Here is a 22,258-nt window from a genome sequence, read left to right on the forward strand (position 1 = left end):
AACTTGTAGGTTCTTTGATTCCAGAACGCATTCACTCGGTTGGAGGAGGTACTTAGTAATGAGTTCGGTGTCTTGGGGTCATCTATATTCAGTGATCCATATGAGTAACATTGCTGACAGAATCTGTACTTTAAATGTATTGTTTACTTTTTTACACTATTAAAACTGAATAAAAATTGGTCATACCAAAGGAAGAGTAACAGCAAAAACAAAAACAATTTTTTGATCGCTGGTAGAATAAGAGGAGAGTAAAAACTATTTATTCCAATTATCACTGGTTGTAAGGGGGGACAAGACCCCATATTACTGATTTTAACCCAAGGTCACAAAGTGACCAAGAGTGTAGTAACTCAGAGCATCATTTAGAGTTAGGTTGAGCAGGCGCCACACCTTAAACCCTGGAACTCTCCCTCAACTAAACTGGCTGTTCTGTGAGGGAAGTGACAATTATTAATCGTTGGAGCCCCAGTAGGCTCCACTGAAATTAACCCTTACATGTTTGCCTATTCCCCAGTGACTGTGAGGTCATAGTGAGGGTTGGCACACGTCATTTATGGCTATGCGGCTGTCACTGTATTTCCCTGTTAGGGCCGGCAATGTAAGGTATGGCAATCCCTGGCAGAAAAATCCAACAATGGCCAAGAGCGCAGGGAGGAAACTCCCTGTACATTAGGGTCATTGTTGACTTGCTCTCAAGAAACAAACTCCCACTTTTGGAGCTTTTTTTCATGAAAACAAATAATCTTTTGTGAACGGGCATTAGACAAAGTTCAGTGCCTTCAATGAATCATCTGCACTAGCAGCCCCACTGAAGGCAAAGAGATACCCATATTTGGTGGGAGACCCTCAGCCAGGAAAGCAAAGGGCCTTGCTCCGCTGACCTAGTGGGCTTGTATGCTGCCTGTGAGGATCTAAATGATCTGCTTAGCTCATGTGTGTCAACTTGTCAAACCAGTTCTGTGGTCTTTACCCCATCAGATTTCACCTCATGATCTCTTGAAACCACTGAAATTCATCATCTCCATTTCCAAGTGATAACTCATTACTGCAACAGGTACATCTTTCATTCAAAGGTCTTTTAACTGAATTCCCCTTTTCCCCGTATTCCTCCAGTCTGAGCCACCGCATGTAGTAATAGTGTCATCGGCACGTAGATCAATACAACCACAACTCAGCAAATTGACAAGTTGGTGCATAAGCTGCATACAGCACAGCTCGGATGCACAGAGTGGTGAGGGCTGCTCTATGATGCCAAGCTATGCTGTCTCTGGCTCAAGTGTAGGGGTGAGTGTAACTCATGGAGTTTCACTTTGCAGAATTCCACGGAGTTACATGAAAAATCCTTGAGATAACAGAGAGTTCTGTGAGCGGGCGGAACTCTACCTGTCGCAGTGCCTGTGCAGACTTTTTAATGCTGTGATTTTCTTCCATGCTGAAAACTCAGCACAAATAGTGCCACATGGTGAGCCAGAGGGTGCTGCTGCTCAAGTTGGTTTTGCTGCTACTCCAGTAGATTTTCTACTCGAGCAGCAGCTTTGTCAGTGCGAACGGTCATGACCACCTGCGTTAAGAAAATCTTGCTGAGTACTCTCTTAGCGCCCAAAAATCATGCAAGGGGATGCCATTTCTTGCTTGCTCTTGCCAACTTACCATTGGTGAGCCATGCCAGAAAAAGCTCTGCCATGCAGCGGTCGGCAAAATTTGGCCAGAGCGCTGTGTCACATGTTAACGCGAAGTGGCCAAAACTCCACCAGATCCAGAATGGGTTCATGCTACAACTCTAGCTCATGAACTGTGATTCACAGTAGCCAACAATTACCAAAAACACCTCATTACCAAGATAGCCAATGCTGAAAAGTTCTCCATCACAGGTTACACAATCAAAACTGAAACTTCCACCCAGTTGCTTCAATTTACCGAATTGTTTCTATATTGCATTCCATATGTTTTATTGTGAGACAAAATCTGATAAGAAAGATACTTTGGGCCTCATTTATGAGGCCCTTATGCCATGGGATCGTCTCTTTTAGTGATGCTACGGTGGCTCAATGCCCTGCGCCACATTTACAAGGCGGCATTAAACCATTTTTTGTAAATACGGACCCTTTACACGATCACTTAGTGTGAAAGGGAATTGCAAGGGGTGTTGCTGTGGGCATTCCACTGCAACACCCATTGCATTTTGATGCTGCCCCAGATTTATGAGAAATTGTAAAGCTAAAGTAGTGCCAAAAACTAACGCCACCCCAGGGGTTGCGTTAGAGTGACGCAACAAGGATAAATACTTTTATTTCTCCTTGTTTTTGCTTTTTCTATGTGTGCTGCATTCTGCAGCACTCATAGAAAGAGCAAAACGCCATTAATGATTGTTTATGTGCAAGAAGGGACAACGTCCTGCACATAAACCATCATTCCCTGCTATGCAAGCACCCTTGCACTATGGTGCAAGTGTGCCTGTGTTGGCGCTAGGCAGCTAATTTAGTGCAGACACAGTGGAGAACAAAGGGATGCACCGTATTCTTGTAAATACAGCTATCCCTGTGTTCTGGAAATTACGCAGCTCAGCACAGCAAAATTGCTTGCGGCACCGAGCTGCGCCATTTCCTTGTAAATGAGGCCCTTTGTTTCTTGTTACTCAATGACAGCCTGGGAACAAGTCATGTACATCAATTAGGGTTAAGACGGTAGCAGCTGGTCTACCCAGCGTGTCCCTTGGTACTCCTGGGCTGCCCTTGGACACCTTGTCTCAGAGGTCATGGAATAAGCACCAGAAGCAGAAAGTAAACACGGCTGTCTGTTTATTTCTCTGTTTTCCACTACAAGCCTTTCCGTATCAGTTGAAAACATTAGGCAGTTGAGGGCCCAAATTGGGGCAGTGGATCAAAAATTTTTGTCATCGGGATAAAAGGGTATCTTATGTTACTTCCACTTCCACTGGCATTTTTGTGAAATGAGGTCCATAACACAAGGGTTCCACGAGCCAGGATAACATCTCCGTCAATAGCATGGTGGTTGATTGGAGTACTCCTCCTGGGGTCTGACTTTTAAAAGTATTTCCCCTGTGGCTTGTCTATTGATTGTGGTCCCTATTAAAAAATGCCAGCCTGTTCATGGCAGTAAAAAAATAAAATAAGCACTTCTACTAAACGAACACGAAGAAAGTTGAAATCAGAAATTATGACAGGTTCTAGTTGTATAGCATGGATCGCAGTTTTGGCCACTCTTCTCAAGAGAGCGTGATGCGCATGTGCACTGGGCAGCTCAGTCATCTTACAGCATTCAGAGACGCATTTAGCACTCATGCTTTATATACTAGTGTTATCATGAGCCACATCTTACACTGGTTAAGCATTGTTTTCATAAGTATGAAAAGTAAACACCAGACATCACTGTACTGCATCTCTGGGGTCCCGCATGCTGCAGTATGGACCCACATTCTAAGAAGCAACAAACAGCGTAAATAAAAGCTCTATTGATACAAAGATAAAAGCCACTAAATATACAATTGATAAAATATCTTATAGTTTAATTTCAGAACTGAACAAAAAAGCTCCAGCCCAATACAAAAAAACAATAAAGTAAAAATATAGGACTACAATGTTACGACACAAGACGGTGATGACCTCACAGACGCCACAGACATGGAACAGCATGTGTTGGTGTTGAAACTTACAGGCACGTACACTGGTGGAGCAATCATTATTAACAGAGACAGAAGAAAGTGGAAAGGCTCGTTCGAGGGTGTCCATGTTACTATGAACACTGCCTGACATGCACGAGCAGTCGGGATCAGAGCGTCCGCAATCAAAGCAACATGCCAACCTCATTCTCTTGTAGACGGACATCTTGGCTAAAATCATGTGTTGGATGGGAGGAGAGGAAAAGCAGCAGGTTAATGGCAAGGTTTCAATCATCACAAGGCAGCAGGAAGGAATATCGTTCTGTATATGTTTCACTAGCAGTTTGTAAGACAAGCTTTGGCGCATGTCAACGGTATCAACCCAGGGGAGGGGGAGGAGGGTATAAAGAAACATGACAAAAGAAAGGATGAAATCAGAGCAATGAGTTTAATGCCAACAACTTGGAAGTGTGTCCATGCAGAAGAGAGGCTGGCAGAGGTGTGTGCATTGTCCCAAACACATTCAAATCTTTAGACAGGAGACTAGCAACAGCCTTCAACATAAGTTAAATTGAGATGGTAAGCAAGTAGTCTTGGGCAAGTGACCTTTCCATTGCTGAATATGTGACATCTTCTAACGGTATAGTTATCAGCGGTAAGTACTTCATACTCTGATGGAAGGCACCATTTATTTGGTTGTGCTGCCCTAGCATTTATATGTGTGCAATGGACATGTGTAAATAGCATCTTCTATTCTCGCTTTCTACTTTATAGGAATATTCTTGACTTCTGGATAGGAACGTGTGAAATACAGTGATTTATTTTTTAGAACATTTGTGAAATTCCATATGAAGTTCGTGTACGCAAAATAATACTGTTAGTGCTAAAGGTGGTCTGCTGACCTCTTGGTCAGTTTTATCACACAAGGTCATATCATGCGTAAAAAATGGTGAGATTCTAGCAAGAGACTGGTTCGATCAGTAAATGCCACTCGGAGAGAATTTGTTTTGCGATAACCAGTCTCCCAGAAGCGAAAATGATGCAAATTGTGTAATGCAAAATTTAAGAAATTCGAAAATTTCATTAATTTCACCAATTTAAATTTCAGCCCGGCCTACGTTTGATTTACCCTTAATACCCTTGCATCTACCTTATTTCTCCCTACCTTCCTGAACTTACTTTTTCTTTTTCTCTCAGTGAGTATTTCGAAGTACCTACATTTGCAAATAATTGTAAATAGTTACTACTTTTGAACAATTTAGGAACAACTGTTAGTTTATTTAATTGGTTATCCTATGTTGCATCTGTCTATCTCTGAGGAGCTTTGCTTTGTTAAAATGTAGTCTGCATTAAGAATTTTATGTACTGATTAGTTTTCATATTCACTATGTACCCAGCTTCATACGAATGTTATAAGACTACAAAAAAAGCAATAAGTACATATTTTGTCTTAAGATACGGATCAGTTAATTGGGGTTGGAGGGGCTGAGATCAGAATATGCCTTTCTATGACATTCCACCTTCACAGCTGAAAGTCCAGAATGGGAGCAAGATTCCTACTTCCCTATTTTATCAGATCACATTTTTGATGGTTCGTGAGAGGACCGGGGGGACACTGTACTGCCCTTCTGCACATACCTACCCAACCAGCACATCTGTTGTTCTTCGCCTCATGCCTCCATACATTTGAGTAATAAAGATAAACTATTAAGGCTATAACCACAAAGCAGGGGCATGGTCATGGTGAAAGGAAGGTATTCGGCGTGTAGTACATACTTTGCAGTTGTGAATCATTTTCACTCACTCTGGTATACCAGGCTCCTTCATATACTCACACTTGTGGCAATTAATTAGCCGTCGAAGCAATGCTCATAGATGCCTGAGTAGCAGTGAGAGCACTAAATCCAAGCTTGGGAAGAAGAAGGTTAGACGATTAGACAGTGAGCATGGCTGGACCAATTACCTCGAGCCTAGTGAGCGTGTAGGTCCATAACTGAAGGATTGTGTGCATTATTCCAAGACAGAGATAGGACATCGTAAAAACCCTTTATGAAGAATTTACGTAATTTCCACTTACTGAAAAATAACTTTTTCCTTGTCCTACTGCAGATATGATTACGAGAAATAACAAGCACAAACATATAACACCAAAGTCATGGTGAATGTAGTTTTTAGCACAAAGCAATGCCTCAAACACCTTCTTTTTGAATGGAAACCTTAAGTTAGTATTTCTTAAAATACTTCAATCATACAAGTTCTTAAGGAATAAGGCGTCTTAGTTTCAGCAATGGGTTTTAAAATGAATACTAGTTCGAGCCTGAGAAGGGAAATAAGGCTTCGGAGGAAAGCTGAAGATTCTGTCCCTAGTCTATATTTGATGATTTGAAGGACTTTTGGAGTCAGTCTGTCCACTGTTCAGCAAGTCAACTTGGGAATCACAGTATGGAACATCTTCTAAATGGCAATTTACAGAGGCACCTCAACCAATCAACATCTACCATGTCACTTCCCATCCAACACAAATACAAGTGGATCTTTGTACTGTAAACAGCTACAACATATCTATCAGGGGTAAAGTAATGTTGCAGAATAACCACACAGAGACTAGGTGGTTAAGAGTTCAATTAATATGGGCTTGATGAAGTCTGCAGAAGCTGTTTCCACATTATTTAATCCTGCAAAGGGGATCGCAGATATGGAGATATTCATCTATAAAGTGCCTTACTACCCATAAATGATTAAGCACTGATTCAAAGGTGTTCATAAAGCACAGGAGCACCGTTTGTGTGTCCGAGCTGTCTGCTTTGGAGAACCTGCAGGACGGATTTCATGAGCATAAAGATGGGTTTAGTTTAAGATAAATTTCAATAGCAGAAATATGGCTTCAGGTTAAGAAGCCTGCTATGCAGAATATTGTGACTTTTGACCACAAACTCTTTGAGCTCAGAGGATGCCAGCTGGTTGTCATCCAAAACGGAAGAGCCAAAAGACAAATCCCATGGAGGTGGCAAAAGGTTGCAATCCATCTAAACATACATGGCTGAAAAGCCAAAAGGGCCTGATGATGGTCTGTATGTTTTCTTTGAGCTCATGATTTGGAATAACCTCATTTCAAGAAACCATCAACTAATGGCCACCTACGAATTGGTAAGCACAAGACAGCCTATGAGGCTATACATGAGTGATGGGGAGTCAATTCTGGAGGAGAAAAATTCAAGACCTGGTTATAATCTAGTAAAATGTAGCTTTTAAGAAAGCAGGAGTTGAATCCCAGATTGCCTGAATTAACAGTAAACTCAGATAAAATAATAGCTAGGGCTGATCCTTATTGACAATAGTGTCTGAGAGAAAAGCAGAAAGAGTCAAGGCTGATTATCTGAGTACCACATCGGATAGCCTGTTTCAAAGATGAGCCGATGGCTGGAGAAGGCCAGTCTAAGTATAAAATATTTGAAATGTTAGTCTTCCAGTTATGGATAGACACTTGCGACCTGATGTTCATATGGAAAGGCATCTACATTTAGGAACATAAGTGAAGACCATTGGAATCAAACGCAAGAGACAATCAAAGAATTGCTCATTAGTTGTTTGTGTATCTTTTCTAGGGCAAGTTAAGTGGCTAGTAATATCTGGAAATTCTGAATTTCTGGCATCATCCATTCAATATGTCTTTTCCAATTATGTGAGCCTTTTTTATGCAGCCACATGGCATATAACTACTGTATCTACTGCTGCGGCTCTCCAATCAGACTCGCTAAATGAAATATTCCTTTATCTGTTCCTAGGAAAAGGGATACTTGCCGAAGAGGCCATCAATTCTCTGTTTCATGTTCCAACTGATGAATTCTCTTTCACTTACTCTAAGCCCCACTTTGTAGTACAACTTCACAAAATGTTTTGAAACATTTCCACATCAAACTCACCAGAAGAAAATGTGTTTTTTCTAGATAATGTGCTAGCAACTTGTCTAGAGGTAGTTTTTCTTCTGTTTTCAACCTTGGGGTGACCAAGGCACTGAAGGTACTTAATTGGCAGCCCCCTTTGGTACCAAAGACCTGACCTTGCACTGAAAGATCAAATCAGACGGTAACTGAGATATTATTGCACATCCTTGCGGCCTCATCATGTTAGGAATGACTTTCACAAAAGTAAGCTAAAGATATTCTTCCTAACAGTTGAGATGAGGGTGATCCAATAGAAGAGTTGTGCCCTTCCACCTGATACTTTAGCCAATCTCTGCACAGTCCTTGATACTGGACACTTGCTACCCGCTTGATCTCCATTGCTTATGAATAAAGATTCCTGTTGTACCTTGTTTAAAATGAGGACACAGGACTATGACTTCACCAAAAAAGACAAAAAAATGGCGCAAAGAAATCTAAGAGATTTCTTGACATTATTTTTACAGGCATTTCTAATGCCAGCTAAGAGCAGGCATGAAAGGGAGGCTCCCATTGTTTTCAAAGGGCCTTTGGGTGCTTTGCAGGATTAGCGTAAACATTTTTGACGCTAATCCTACAAAGCGCCTGACTAGCGTAAAAAATCATGATGCTAGTACCCCTGGCTACTGCCATGGTGCGCAGTATTTTAAATACGGCGCACACATGGTGATGTTAGGGGGTTGCTAAGGGCCGCAATAAAAATGACGTTGCACTAAGTGTAGTGCCACTTTTCATAAATCTGCCCCTTAGTGTAGGAGAAAAAATACCTATGTGATATGAAACAGAATGTCTGGATGGGGATGCTAGAGGTGCTGTGGGGTTATTTTTTCCTCACCTTCAGGGAAGAAGGACTTACTAAAACACACAGGCAATCAACAGCAGAGAGGCAAGGGGTACGTGGAAGGCAGTGTATGCATGGCTATCACTGGTGCAATATGTAGTCTATTAATCAAGACAGAACAACTATGAGGTGGCAGTGGAAGGTGCAAGATGTAAGAATAATGTCAAATAATGTATACTTTATTTTCACTTTGTCTAAAATTGTTCTTCTGGAAAATGAAAATGAAAGAATTGACCCTAAGAAAAATTGTTTTCTTCTCTCCATGAAACCAGGGATATAAGGGATAGCACAACCAGATAAGGATAAGATAAAGGAACCTTCCTTTACGTCAATTAGAGAAAATGCCTGTCTTTAAAGCTATTCTCTGCCTTTAATGAGAAATGTTTTGTCAGACACTTTCTTACTTGTAGGAAGCACAAACACTCTTTAACACAAGAAATACTTTCATTGTTAAGAGATAATACTGAAATAATATTTTGATGGGTTTGTTTGGAAATGGGTTGAGCCAAATTAATTTGTTTCGTTTGTCTCTTGTCATGCAACTATTCAATGAGTAGATAGATATTAAGTAGCAAACAAGCCTCAGACCTCTCATTGCAATGGACACTTTTCCAAAATGTTATAACATTAGATGCATGAATCAGATTTCATTAAGGCACATGTCAAGTTCTCCACAACAGGAGACTGTGAAGCTTATCAGGATCAGAAACCTTTGGGGAGTTCTTCACAATCAGCATGAGAGACATCTGCAAATAGAGGCAAGCATCGAGCTGAACACTACATAGTGACGGGGTTCATCATCAAGCCATTATACAAATTGGTCCAACATAATCCTTAGCCAGATAAGGCCAAAGCTCAACAGCGGAAATTGCCCTGATGCACTTTCTGATCAGAACATCAGTAAAGATTTCAATTCCTGAGAATTAAAATTGTGTCAGTCGTTATTTATCTGTTTTATAGCAAATGGGATAGAAGAGGAATTCGTGGGACGGAAAAGCTGACCTTTGGTTGGTTATAACATATTTTTTAGATATGATTTGTAAAAAGCTTTTGTGGAAGCCACTGAATCTCTTTACTGATTGGTGCGCTGATCCACCTGCACAGAGATGCAATGCCACGTTATCAAAATGGGAGACTTGCACTGCAGACATAAATAGACACATGGGTACTGCATCCCTACTGCAGCGTTGTGCAAGTAGAAATAATTTGCACAGATGAACTTGTCGGCACTGGCCTAATTGCCATTTACTGCCGGCTTATCAGGACTCATGGTTGAAGGCAGACAACCTCCACAATGCCCCGGATAAGATGTCTCACTGTGCACCCGGAAGGACAAATACCAGGAGCAGAGGTCCACTCCTTTGAGACAGTCTTCATTCCTGAAACAATAGTCAAGAACAAGGAATTTCATAGCTTCCATCCACACCATTGATATTTATGAGGTGACTCAGATAGTGCGACTTGAGCTCAACCTCTTTGCTCAGCGGCAAACCTGTTCTCTCAGAACAATGTAGTGACTGTACAATATTACGGTGAGGCTGACAACCATCGTACAAATACTTTATCTTTCTGCTGCACTGGTTCGTTGTATGTTTTTCCAATGACAATGGAGAATCATGAACAAGTACTGACTTTAAAGGCAAATGCTTCTTTAAATCTATGGCCATTATTCAGAATTTGGCAGAACGATATATCCACCAAACTTTGATAAATGGTCGGGCTGTTGTATTTAGAGTGCCACTGACATCAATATAGTTTTATTACTGAAAAAGGGATACCAACCCAACTCTAAATAGGGGCCCAAGTTCAACGAAAATAAGAAATGTACTAATTATTACAGTTAGCCAAGGATAGATATTCTTGGAACTTGGCTGTATGTGTTCACAAGACATCTCTAAAACGTAGTCCTGCTCTTTTGAGTGAACTTCCTTCATTTTGCTCAAAGAAAAAGGTTCTGGCCTTCAGAAATATAGAGAATATGTTCATCTTTGTGTACACAAGTAGAATTTCTACCAACCACCTTCTTGCCATACTTTACGCATTGATCCGCCACATACTGTTACAGGAGATAGACAAATGTTATTAATTTAAGCACAGTTGGTAAAACCATGTGTTTCTAATTTTCAAAATCCATTACTTTACTTGCCGTAGCTTTACCACTGCTTCAGCATATTGTGCTCGACTCTTTATTGCACCCTATTTTTTTTTTATCAATCTCTAGTTTTGTATCTGAGCTCAATATAAGAGCACTTAAGGTCAACACTGATGGCTTAACTTCAAAAGACACATTAATGTTGAATCAGTCACAATGATATTTACTCAATTTCATATTATGAAGTGTGAAACAATTTCCCTTAATCACTGTTTTCGGCTGCACAAATGCCTCCAGATGTCACCTGGATGGATCCCACCGTGTTATTTCCCATTATCACTAGAAACATTTGGGAATTGGGCGCTAACACAAACTATGGGCATACTATGACCGTCGATTACCAGAATTACCCCTGGCAGTTTTTACCAGTCGCTTCTCGTTAAACACTTAAAATAAGGCTGTGGATATTTTTTCTATAGAGTGAAGAATACAGTTAGCTCTTTTTGTGGTTTTAATTTGCTTCAACCGATAAAGTGAATATTATTTTATCTTAAAACAGACTGAAAGCTACATAACGCTTGGACCCAGAAGCGTATAGTCAGTGACATGATTAATAATGAAAGCTGTGGTCAATGGAATATTACTTCTCAACCAAACATGAAGCAAGAGTCTTATAGGAAACAGACATCCAGGATCTCCAGTCGCCTTATGTATCAAAGTGATTGAATGAGGAATTAAATTCATAATTGCAGAATTTGCGTCCATGGAATCATGCACTAAACGTTTATTGAAGGCATCAGCTGGAAACTGATTGTTGCACTTAATGCCCTGCATCAAGCATTATGACGGACCAATATGGCTGATGGCTTGGAATGAACAAGCTAGGATTGTACAAACAGGAGCCGACTCATCACTATCAACCTTTAAAACATAAAGTTTGATAGCTGAACAGGAAACATGAAAATCCTCGTCAACCAACAATGTTTGAGGGCAGGATTTTAATTAACTCTCTGTTGATTACTATGTGTTGTTTATTAAATAAAATGAAACACTCCTGTATAGTGGACAGAGCTAGATTCATTCACATGGGTCAAGTGTCCTTCTAACACCCAGAGTGATTATGTGGACAATTGAGTATCAGTAATTTTCAGGTGATGGTAAGGTTATGTGAAAAACCAGGCACTAGCAGAGATGACTGATTGGCAGCCTCAGCAGCAAGCCCCATTCCAAAAGTATCAGCATTATTAATATGCTTCAGAAAAGGGCTCTCTGTGATTCCAGCCAGCATCAGGAAGCCCCAGGAGAGAAACATGCAGCGTGCACATAGCAGGGTCTGTTTGGATTGTAGATTGCAATTTGTTCCCATTTGGTTGTTCATGACACAGTGTTTAGCAGCAGTCTTAGGTCCCTCATAGATTCCTCCACTAGTCCAACCAATAAATTAAAAAGCTATCCAAAAGTACAAATCGCTCAGCATGTTAGCCCATCTCTTTAACCGTAATCCTTGAATACAGCAATAATCCATCAGCAACTTAAAAAAAATATTACGTTGATAAAGATGGAAAGGTATTATAAGTTAAACACCAACAGAACAGGCAACTGTTCACAAATCCTGACACATAAGTATTGTTTAATGTGGTTCTAACAAATAAGAAAGAGGCCTATGTCCTACACAACATTTAGAGTTCGGCAGATGAGGTACTTCATCAGAACAATCGCTTTCCTGGCGACTTGCTGTCTAGTTCTGCACGGTTGTGCACTGAGCAAAAGATAATTCACCAGATCCTTTTGTAACTGTGCATCCCTTTAAAAAAAAAAAAAAATAATACAAATAAAAGGAGGCCTGTCCACATGCTCTTTCAACTGGATGGCACATTAACAACTGTCTCCTGGAGGCCTCCTGTCATCAACAAAACAACAAAATCTAATCACCCATTCAGGAATCCCGCAATTGGATCTTTATGTGATAAATTTACCAACAGTGCCTCTGAATGAAAATTTATTTACATACTACGGTTACGTTGAAAACTTGATCTATTGAGGACCTAGGGTTTATGTGCAATTACCTATGCCCTACTGCCTGGGCCTTAATTGTGCTACAGTGTCTCTACTAAGTTTTGATTACATCTTCATGTATTTCAGAGCCAAACGGGTTTATCCTCTCAAAGCCAAAGCTTGCTATACAACGGGCTTAACCGTGTAGACACTATTTATGGGTAAATCTTATTGTGCTTGTGGTTTATTTCATAAAGAAATAAGTTGCATTAAGTTAACGTCACAGGGGTCCATCCTTTCCCTGTATGTGAGTACTCGCAAACCTCAGGGCCATTACATAGGACATTAGAATTGGCTGATCGGTTTCACCCCCATCAACCTTGAAAACATTTATTTAATATTTCTATGCAAGTTTCCTTTTTGCAAAGCTTTTCTGTGTGCAATAAAATATTTGCTGAAATTTACACTGCAAGGTTACCAATTTCAAAGTTTCTTCTCTTCACTGTGTGGCTGTACTTTGCAAGTACATTAGGTTTAAAGTATGGCAGGCAGGACAGCTGTTGGTTGGCCCACCTTGCTAAATATGTTTTAGCTCTTTTTTGATGAGTGCTCCAGCTGACGTTAAAAGAACAAGCACTGGCAAAGCACTGGCAAAGCCAATAGCTGAGTTGCTTGTGTCCAGCGTTTTAGCATAGTCATTACTTCTTTTGTATTGTCAAGGTTTTTGTAAAGCTTTATTGTTGGTGGTTTCCTGGGCACTCACTAATATAATAAAATAGGCTCAAAGTAATATTCTGGTATCAAAAAGCACACTTTGGCATAGTAGCCAATGACATTAAAGGAAACAACTTTGTGTGAAGCAGCAGAATGTTATCACTCATGACGATGTTAGCCGTGGGCAGACCCATTGCCTCACGTTATATGCTGTCTGAGGTGGAAGAAACAAGTAAACTGCACAACAACTGACCAATGGAGGAAGGCTAGCTGAAGGGCCCTTTACATAAATATTATATATAATATATAAAATTTTACTAAAATCAAAGGTCTTGGCTACCGCTAGAGCAAAAACCAATCATTCTACCATGCCAACCAAGCACATTTTTAATCACTCTACCATACCATGTTGGCACAGTGAACCATTTATATATTGTTTTGAACTCCAAAAGTGCATGGTGGTACAGAAAGAAAATAATGCTGACATAGCATCTGATGTGGGTGGAATGCGCAAAGCCACATTAGTAGGCGCGCGTGCTGTCAGGAATGTTCTGCTAGTCAAGACCATTGTGGCTCCACCCTCAGAAACAGCACTTCCCCAATTGTAAATGAGGTAGGGAACTGAGAGGTGGAGGGTGTGTGACATACTCCAATTCTTGGCAGATGTCCCATTACCACCAACCTCTGAATGAAGACCTAACTGTATTCTGCAAAGTGTATATTAAGCAGAATCATTTTATTAGTGTTAAAACAGGATATGTGCAACATAAATGGATACAAATGAAAGGATTTTCACACCTAAGTTGTAAATTGCATAACCTGCAAGCCTTGTCGCATTCTGAAATTTTCTATAGAACCTTGAGAAGGTCAATAAAACACTTTTCAACCTTGCATACTCCAACTCCTATCAAAGGGCCCTGGAATCGAACCGGCTGGTGATATGCGCTCATCCCTGGTATTTATCTATTTAAAGTGGAGGTCTGTAAATAGAGTGTTCCCAATTTTTACAACAGTCCTCTCACGCATATAATATGACATCAAAAACTTAAATTTAAATCCATCTGGTTATTTTTCCAAAATTGGTACCATCCAAAGACTGCTGTAAACATGTGTCAGAAAAACCATTATCTGTGTAAATTCTGTAAACAGTCCCTGGTTTTATGCTACTCCAGGCACATGGACAGTATTCAAGCATATATTTACGCCGCGGCCCCTCTCTCGTGACTGAGATGTGGTGGGACAGGCGGCACTATCAACAGCAGTTGCTGGAAGTCAATGAAGAGAAATTAACATCTGTATCCTTCTAAGTGGCTGGACATCAAGGGACAATGTGGAGCGAAAAACCCACCAATTTATCCCCAACTCCTGCAACAGGCACTGTTTATTTCGTTAACTGTGACCCTTCTTCATGCACCGACAGGCGGTTTTTCATTCATGATTTTTAAAAACAAACATGCAAAATAAATTAAATCAAACTCCTTCAACAAGATTCGTAATTTGGCATTAAATGGCAAGACTTTAGTAAAACATTTCATGAAAGACAGTCACAAAACCGAACAATCATTTCTTTTTTTGGTTGAAACCATATACATATATCTCAACAGAAACATGAGTGAGCATGCGGTGCATGCCTTACACAAGAGTTTTACGCACTCATGACAACAAGTAAAGGGAGACACGGAATCCAGGAAGGGTTAGTAAGAACAGTGAATGACGTCAGAGACGCGACAATGACTGGTGAAGATGGAGCACCACACACACTGCTTCTTGTCATCGGGGCACTCTGTGACGATCCACGGGCCTGCCTCCCACCCCGATGGCCAGCACAATAACAGCAATCAGCAGAGGGCCGGGGATTTTTTTCAAACAGCTGTTAAGTATTCGGAAAACACAAGTTTACGCCCTGAAAAGTTTCTATATTATTTTTGGAGAAACATATGCCTTCGATACCTACTGGCCGAAGCTACAGATGGGATGACACCCCACTGGGAACTTGCTTTGGTCTTCTAGTTTAAACCAGCAAATAAACCACACACACACAAACACAGAAAACACTTTAGAGATTTCACGTACGAGCTGACAACTTCACCCGTCCTCAAAGATGAATTAGTAAATCGACCAATGGTTGTTTCGATAACAACCCAAAAAGGTTGCCTACCGTGCCCCCAAGTATATAAAAGGCCCAAACAGTTTGGTAAAACTGCTGCTTAACCTGGAAACCGGCCAGCGGAAACAGTTTGGGAATAAAAATGAGTGTTCTAATGAAATGCCTCCAATAGAGAAATGGGCCATACAAACCACATTAACGCTCAGCGAGTGAACAAAAACCCTCGTGCCTCTGCTGATGTTGTCCATCTAGAGTCCACCCATTCCGCACCCAGACATCCATTGACCTCCCCTGAGAAGTAGATATCCACAAGGCTTCAGCATAGAAAAAAAAACCAAAAGATTGTGCTGTCGCGGCACCTAGTGGCAAAATATAAAAAAGCAGCTGGTTCAAGAAAAATACAATTCGGGAAGGGCTTGGATTGGGATGATTAAATGCATTTCTTCACTTCTCCAGAAGTAAAGAAATTAAGTGAAAATAAAGGAAAACATCAACTAAACCCTACGCAAATGCCACAAAGAATTGAAATGGGGACCATTTCAATTGGGTTGACGTGGGCGGGGAGTGAAAGGGGCCCCAAGTACAACAATAAAACAAAACAAACAACCATTAATTGTGAGTGGAACACTTGACGATCAAAATTGTTTTGATATAGTTTTGGCAATGCTGATGATCAGCCATAAAAACAAGTGACGAAGAGGGTTTTCCCCTCACCTTCGTATACAATGGACTCTGCTCACAAGACTATTTTGAATGTCTAAAAATACAGCAGAAAATATTAAACGTGGTTACGACAACATGATTTTCTTTTAACATAGCGGGCTTAACTCTGACTTCCCTCTTGCGACTTACTCTGTCTGGTCTTTCCAAGTTTGGGGTTACCAAGCCTCCAGCACTATCCCCGGGTTTTCAAGAACGAAGAAACATGCATCTCATGGGAAGCATTTAATGCTCTGAGTGAACACAATTTTGGCACAGTGTTCAGAATTTTTTTTTTTTGCATGCGGGTTTATGTTGTGGTTTTCTTCCTGAAATTAACGTGAATGTATAGTCATATTTGCAATAATCTGGATCAAGCACTGAATACATATTGGGCCATTGATGGTTTCACCAGGCTGTCCGGTACATTGTGGGGTCAGGGACACATACACCATGCAGTTCCCCTGTCTGGTTTCCTGGTATAGTGAGCAAATGTGAGTGTCGATGGCGTATTTCCAGGCGGTTCTAACATATGCCACCATCTAGTGACGACTAAATTTACCTGCCTCATCACTGATATATCACAAAAACCAAGCAAAGACAGCCGTAGTGACATCTAAATACATCTAGCAGGGACAATGTCAGGCCCTGGGATAATTAACCCAGGCTACTTCTGGTTGCAAAGGGTCAGATTTGCAGATTTGGGCCATTTGTGACCATAAAAATGCCTTTTCTTATGTACAAACAAAATTGGGATTCGGTAGCACATTATGAAATTGCAATTTAGGTTTGCGACCAAATACCGATATGGTATTTGTAAGAGGCATGTTAAGGGCATCCTTTTCCTTTCAAATAGTGAATCAGATTTCAATGTAATAATGTTTTGTGGTCAAACTCTAGTCGTAGAACATTAATCTTTTACTACCTCCCCAAGGAAGGTGGTAAGCCATTTGCATAGGGTAAGAGGTTCCAGAGGGACCCCTTCTCATTTCTGAATGTTGACAAAAGCATTTTTTAGGAGTGGGCAGTGACCCGTGGACCACTTCCTACTCCTAAAAAATGAAACTTACACTTTTCATTCCTTTCTTTTTAATGTATCCTGTTTTCTGTTGTGGAAAATGAGATGCATTCGAAAATTTGCTTTGTTTTAAAGCAGTGAGAGACATGGTGGTCTGCCTGTCTCAGGAGGCCACCATACCGGTGATTTCTAGGGGGTTGAAATTTGCGACCAATCTCATTAATAGTCATGGTGTCGGTTGAAGTGCGACCCACTTGGAATTTTTAATTTGCAAAGTGACTTATTAGTATTGGTACATACGTAGGTTTGCTATTTTCCAAATCCGGTCGCAAAAATACTGGTTGCAAATTGTGACAAGTATTTTGAAGCCAGTTCTTAGTACATGTGGCCAGCAGATCTTTATTTGCTATCCCTACTTAGTCAAGACTTCAGTGGCAGGCACATGGCCCATATGAGAAGTCAGGCACCCATCCACAGGATGAAAGCAGTGGCATTAGTGTACCATATGGTTACACAATCTGCTGGAGCAAGGTCTTCGATGGATGAATGGAAAGTACTTATAAATCACACTATCACTCAAAGAAGAGCATCCTTGTGGGATTCTGCACAGTCTGACCACAACAGGTAGGTTCCAGGAAAAGCACGCTTTGTTGAGAAGTGACCTTCTGGTAGGTTGAGTACAGGTTGAGGTTAAAAGGCTGTTCAAAGTATAGGTTCACAGAGGAACCTTGGATGAGAGAATGGTAACTACTGACCAGAAGCTTCTGTTGGGTCTTGTTAGAGTGCTCTCTTGCAATCATGAAGGCGGCAGTATCTGACTCCATACAGGTTGCAACACTTTTTGTAAGAAACACTCGGGATTCTTTAGTTAATGGCAGGGCCGTGAAATGGGTAGATTGGATATAGGAACTATTCATCTATCAGATTTAAGGATCATTCTACATTTCCCTCTTGTGAGGTATATACACCATAAAGAACGTACTAGGGTTTCTCCTATTGATGTGCACATAGACATTGTCTTCTGGCAACACTGTGGCTTTTCAGTTGTTTATTTTGTTGTGTTTTTTAGGTATATTTCCATACTCATCCATATGGAGACTAATAAAATTCAGCACAAGCTTACTTTAAATGGACAGTTATGCCTCCTTTTAACTGCAGCTCTACAAACCCAATGGGACAATGTTATTTAGATTGTTCATAGGCAAGATCATTGGCACTTCTGGAAAACAGTCTGGTGTCTCAGTGGACTACCGCACCCACTTCAGGAACCTGTGTTTGACCTCATGGTCACAGGTGTGAATTCCTGCAGGCCAACTCAGCCTCTTATCCTTTCAAGACTGATAAAATGAGTACCATTGAGTTTCATAATAATAAATATCTGCTATTTCAACGCCAAGAGACCCAAGTGTGAAAGCGAGCTTTATCAATACATGAGTTATAAAATGAATAAAAAACACAAGGACTGTTATAAGACACAGAAAGTCTACTAAGAAGGAGCTAAAAGACCCCTAGATATGAGCTGAAAGATCCCTAAAGATGATCTAAAAACCCATAGATATAGATATGACCTGAAAGACCCCTAAGGATGGGCAGGGAGCATCTAGGCACCAGGGTAGTCAGAGTTCCCAGATCCATTCCCCCGGTGCTCCAATCTACAAGCCAGGTAGACTGTGACCTGGTAACCCGCACACCTAGGGACGGCGAAAGAACAGAGGCCAGCCCAACGCTATTTAAAAGAAACACATCATCAAACTTATAATTTCTTTAAAGGAGGAACAGATTGAAAATAGGGGAAACGGTCTGCTGTATTTTCTTGAAAGTCAGAGACAGTGAGTTGTTAGCAATGAGACAGGTGTGTGCGTGTGAATGTGTATGATATCACTATTACCACATGCAACATAAATAAACCAAAGGAAAAACACCAAATGCCCCTGTCAGGGAGTACAGGCTGTGCCGCTCCCCGCGTCACGGGGAGCACAGGGAGAAAAGTCACTGTTACTCACAATAGATCACTACCAGAGTGCAGCGAAGAGGGGAAGAATAAACCAAAAAATATAAATCATCACAGCAGCTCACAATTACATCTCACAAAACACAGCAACTGATACAAAGTGGGTTTATTTCCCACCTCCCCTTGCTGGGTTCCTTTCACCATGAATACAATGGAGGAAGAGGAAGGGGGCTGAAATAAATGAAAAGTTACTCATCACAGTTTATCATGAACATCACAAAAATAACATTTGTACATAAAATCTACAGGATGCGTGGCTTTCACATCCACCCCAATGGACATATATGAGTGATTTGTACCCCACTCTCTGCTGTAGCGGCGTTGTCTAGGAACAGACCTTGGCACTTAGGCAGACTGATCCCCGTAAGCTAACGCTAAGCTTGGTACCTGTTTGGTAATTGCAAAACTAAAATGGGGAAAGAGTATTATATATCTTGCATGGATTGTCTCCTGGAATAATCTATTATGGGGGGCTTGCCATGGAGCAGTATGTGAACAGCGCATACTCACAGCTGAGGTTGTTTCCTGACAAGGTTAAAGGTACAGAGCCAGGGAGCTAGACGGTCAATTTGTTGCTGGAAACCCCGAGGGGCGTGTAACTCATTAGAGGAAGGACCAGTGCATTCGGGCTGTATTGGTACGATAACAACACTTAAGCAAAGACTTAATGTTTACTTTATGGGCTTCCTTACACATGTATGTGTTCTGAAAGCCTTAGGAAGGGCCTGTCTGGCCTCTCCTTCCTCTTTAGAATGCTTCAAATTGGGCCACTAAAGGAGCCTGGGACAAGCATAACTGTGCCCCAAAATAGGCAATTACAAGAAGGCTGGCCTAGATGTCCACAAGAAATTTAACTTTGTGTGACAGCATTCTTCCCTAGGCAGCATAGCAGCATAAACCCATGTGCCTAGAAGGTTGGTCCTGGGGGAGGAAGAGGGGTATGACTGACATATTTGACCAGTGGTTCAGGGAACTCTTCAGAGATGTGTCAATGCTCACCGGATTAAAAACTTCCAAGAGCTGTGCGCTGCACAGTGTTTGCCTTCATGCTGCCGACATTCTTAATGCTGACGTGAACTACAGTCCCTCTGTACTCCGATTGGTGCAGGCCACAATGGTCACTTGGGATTCTCTGGACTGCACTGCCCACGAGTTTTCTCAATTTTCCAACCAGTCCCTTTTTCATGCTAGCCATTCTATTTCTTCTGTTCATGAGACAATGGCATTCTCTCCTCTCCTGGACGCAAAAAAGCAATTTCCCTTTGTGTGCCTTATCAATTTTTTAGAAGCTTTTGTGGCTCTGGCAAATGTGCCATCTGAAATGGAACATAACCTGTTAAAGAGGCCATTAGTAAATAATGTCCCAGCAGAGGTCATCAAACAAAAAATATTCTAGAATGCCTGTTGGTGGTGATTGTCAGCATGCGGGCCTGTATAAAAACAAAAACAATTTTCTCCAAATTTGATGCCGCTTTGAAGGAGTCATATTGCAAATCATGTCGCAATTGATTTCAAATGCTAACCAGTCACCATGAAACAATGGGGACATTCCAGAATCCACGTTGCCAACGTATCTGGATGAGGCAGGAGTGGGTAAAGACAAGTGGATTAGTTCCTTTTCACAGGCTGGTCCCCTTAAAAGAAATGTGTTGATTAATGTAATTGTCTTGGTGAAGTTACATTTGAAATGCAGCTGCTTTTAACTACATACTGCAAGCCTTCCATTTGGCAGTCTAAAGCAACTATCGCCCTGACATATCAAAATATAATTTATCGTAATATTTGAGAAAAGGCCCAAATCAGCCAACATAAATTTACCTATAAATCTTGGACTTTAATTTCCTTGTGCAAGAACATGAAAAGGGGCCTTCTCTGCACTCATTACATTTTACTAGAAGACATGCCTTCTATTTTGTGGAAGATGAGACCAATGGAGGATTGGCTATCCACGGTGTATCCTCATTGTAAAAGAGTAGATACTTCTAGACACATGTACGACTACTGTTTTAAGACTCTGACCTTGTTCAATTAGTTACTATTTATTCTAAAACATTTTTCGCTGTAAAAGAGATGCTGTTTCGCACTGCAAACAAGAGAAATGGTTATGGAATACACTGGACACACGTGCAAATTTTACACGCATATTGGGTGACCTCATCATGTCATTTATTGGGGAGGAATGATACTTTTTATGGCTGTTTAGAATCAAATTTCCCTGTAAACATATTATATTGTGTTGCACATATTCATTGTATAAAAGCCCTTAATGGGGTTTCTTCTCACGCAGTTAGCGGGTAGACTACAATGTTTTTTATTCATGATGTTTGCAGGCACACGTCACGGGTGATCTAAGAAAACTCCTGAGTAAACGAAATGTTACCTTGTATGAAGTGGTTTGTGGCAAGAGCCTTAGAGTTTGACGGACGGGATACTCTGTCAAAACATGGTGGATCTCCAGCCCACCGTATTACAAGTGCAATACAGCCTATTTCACTTGTAATGAGAAGTATGAAATATTTTCCACGGTTTGAAGGAGTATCCTGTCTCCCAAACTCTTTATAAGGGTAAAACTTGCCTAAGTCATTTTGATGCTGCCTAGTGAAGCCTGGGCAGAAAACCCCCAACATCTCACATGCAAAACATTGGATGTTAAGTTTCCCGGTGGCATAAGAGGTGAGGTGGACAATGGTGCTTTTGCAAAGGTACAAACTATCTACTTAATGCTACATTCTTTCCTAACACTAGCCTAGGACAATCATCTTTAAATTCTGTTCTGCGCACGTGCGCTGAGAGGAAAGGGAGATGAGCAAGTATCACTTACGCCTTTTGCAGCCACATTTTTTAATCCTTTTAGGGTCCGTGATGTCATCATGACAGGCCTTGCAATAAAAAAATGCCCTGAACGGAGAGAAAAGCGGAGTAGTAAAGCAGTGCATTTATTCAGTTTCTGAAAATATCAGAGTGTTGTTTGTTTAATATGCTATCTCATATGTCCACAAGTGGGGAGCACAAAACTGTATTAAAATAATGATCACTGTACACACAGAGTTACAAAGCGTTGTAGAGGGTTAAACAGAGAAACAAGTGAAATTTATTGGTCAAAAATTAAAATTCATAATAAAAGCAGGTAAAAGTGCAATTAAACTAAAACGAAAATTGAATGATTATTCGAAAGTGTATAAAACGTTTCATAAATTAAAAACATATCTAGAAAGAGACTC

General features: G+C 40.8%; 1 protein-coding gene across 7 annotated transcripts in view; it reads right to left on the reverse strand.

Moving 5' to 3' along the window:
- KCNMA1 (potassium calcium-activated channel subfamily M alpha 1) overlaps nt 1–22,258 on the reverse strand; it is a 1,226,483-nt gene that overhangs the window by 324,906 nt on the left and 879,319 nt on the right. For 5 of the 7 annotated variants that reach the window (XM_069240804.1, XM_069240805.1, XM_069240803.1 and 2 more), the window contains exon 18: nt 21,859–21,935. In XM_069240804.1, the coding sequence (XP_069096905.1) occupies nt 21,859–21,935 (77 nt within the window). Of the gene's footprint in view, nt 1–3,673; nt 3,851–21,858; nt 21,936–22,258 lie in introns of all 7 variants that reach the window. The other 2 variants (XM_069240802.1, XM_069240799.1) reach the window with 1 other exon arrangement.

Source organism: Pleurodeles waltl, chromosome 6, assembly GCF_031143425.1.
Source record: "Pleurodeles waltl isolate 20211129_DDA chromosome 6, aPleWal1.hap1.20221129, whole genome shotgun sequence".
Taxonomy (NCBI): Eukaryota; Metazoa; Chordata; class Amphibia; order Caudata; family Salamandridae; genus Pleurodeles; species Pleurodeles waltl.